Source organism: Apaloderma vittatum, unplaced genomic scaffold (genome assembly GCF_000703405.1).
Source record: "Apaloderma vittatum isolate BGI_N311 unplaced genomic scaffold, ASM70340v1 scaffold41977, whole genome shotgun sequence".
NCBI lineage: Eukaryota > Metazoa > Chordata > Aves > Trogoniformes > Trogonidae > Apaloderma > Apaloderma vittatum.
The window spans coordinates 3,300-4,675 of NW_009728653.1; the positions used below are offsets into that span (position 1 = coordinate 3,300).

At 48.1% G+C, this 1,376-nt stretch overlaps 1 protein-coding gene across 1 annotated transcript; it reads right to left on the reverse strand.

The window, feature by feature from the left end:
- Positions 1 to 240: 240 nt before the first annotated feature.
- On the reverse strand, positions 241 to 1,196 carry LOC104277492 (NFU1 iron-sulfur cluster scaffold homolog, mitochondrial-like; the record flags this gene model as incomplete). The annotated part of the gene is made up of 2 exons (XM_009874134.1): positions 241 to 288; positions 1,022 to 1,196. Coding segments are annotated over 2 exons (223 nt in total), but the record flags the coding sequence as incomplete, so codon positions are not given.
- Between the last annotated feature and the right edge of the window lie 180 nt (positions 1,197 to 1,376).

Sequence of the window (1,376 nt, forward strand, 5' to 3'; positions counted from 1 at the left end):
TGAAAAAAAGAACAACAGAGAGACACGTCACCATAAAGCCCACCATTTCTTTCTTAAGACAGTACAAAGTAGAACAAAACGATTCTTTTCTGAATGCAGGGCATTTAATAAATTAGTGGACAACGATGATATGTTTTCACAGGTAAGTGAATAGAAAGGCAAATTTGGCTGCTCCTCAGCACAAAGATAGTTTACGTACACCAAGAGGTAAATACTTGTTTGGCCGTAGATGATGCAAGCTCAAGTAGAATTTGCTTCTTTCTCCACGTCGTCATCATCGTCAACAACCTGAAATCAAATTCAGAAGTAGCTCAGTTTAAACTCTCAGTTCTGTAGGATTGCAGAGAAAATTTATTATGTGAGAGCCTTGCCGGGCCCAAGGAGAACAGCAGCTCCCACGCACTGCTGAACAACAATGGGCACGTGAAGAAGGGAAGAAAACCTTGCCATCAAAAACGCCAGGAGGAAATGTGACTGAAATAACAGGAGCTGGTCACGTTACCACAGAGGCTGCTAGAAAAATCACTGCGGTGTATCAGGTTTTTAACAAGAAAGCAGAAGAATCTGTGGTTTAGGGGACAAAAGCTCGTCCCTCCCGATCACACAAAGCACAGAGGCAACAATCACTGGCAAACCCAGCGTGTCCAGCTGCCGGCTCCTCCGTAGAAGAGGGATGTGGGTGTGCTGGAGAGAGTCCCAGGAGGGATCACCTCCCTCGACCTGCTGGCAACGCTCCCCTGGGCACAGCCCAGGATGTCATCAGCCACCGCTGCCACGACAGCACTGCTGGCCCGGGTTCAACTCGGCATCTGCCAGGACCCAGGTCGTGTTCCGTGAAGCCGCTTCCCAGGCAGGCAGTCCCCAGCGTGTTTGCAGAGCACGCTGCAGTTCTCTCTCTTTTGCAAAGATATGACTTGCAAAAACCGCATCTCTACGTCCTGTATTTTTGCTTCCACACTGGAAAGGGACCTTCTTTTCCATTTAAGAGGTAGGAAGCAGCTATTCTCTCTTGCCAACCCACCTGTTCCACACCTTCGACTTCAGGGATGTAGAACTGGAGCATATTCTGGATCCCGTTCTTCAGGGTGATGATGGAACTGGGACAGCTGGTGCACGAACCCTGCAACTTCAGCTGCACGATCCCATCCTCGAAGCCTTTATAAATAACATCGCCACCATCCTCTTGCACTGTTGGCCTGATGGAACACGATATTCAATTTAAGGCAAGTAGAGCTGAAATGGATTTCCTCCCAGAAATCTTTAGCAGAGCTCAATTTAATACACAAAGATCTGTCAAGACATCGTAGCTGAGGCTCTCCTTCTCAACAACTACCCGGTCCAAATTTCATAGAATGGCCTCGGTTGGAAGGGACCTG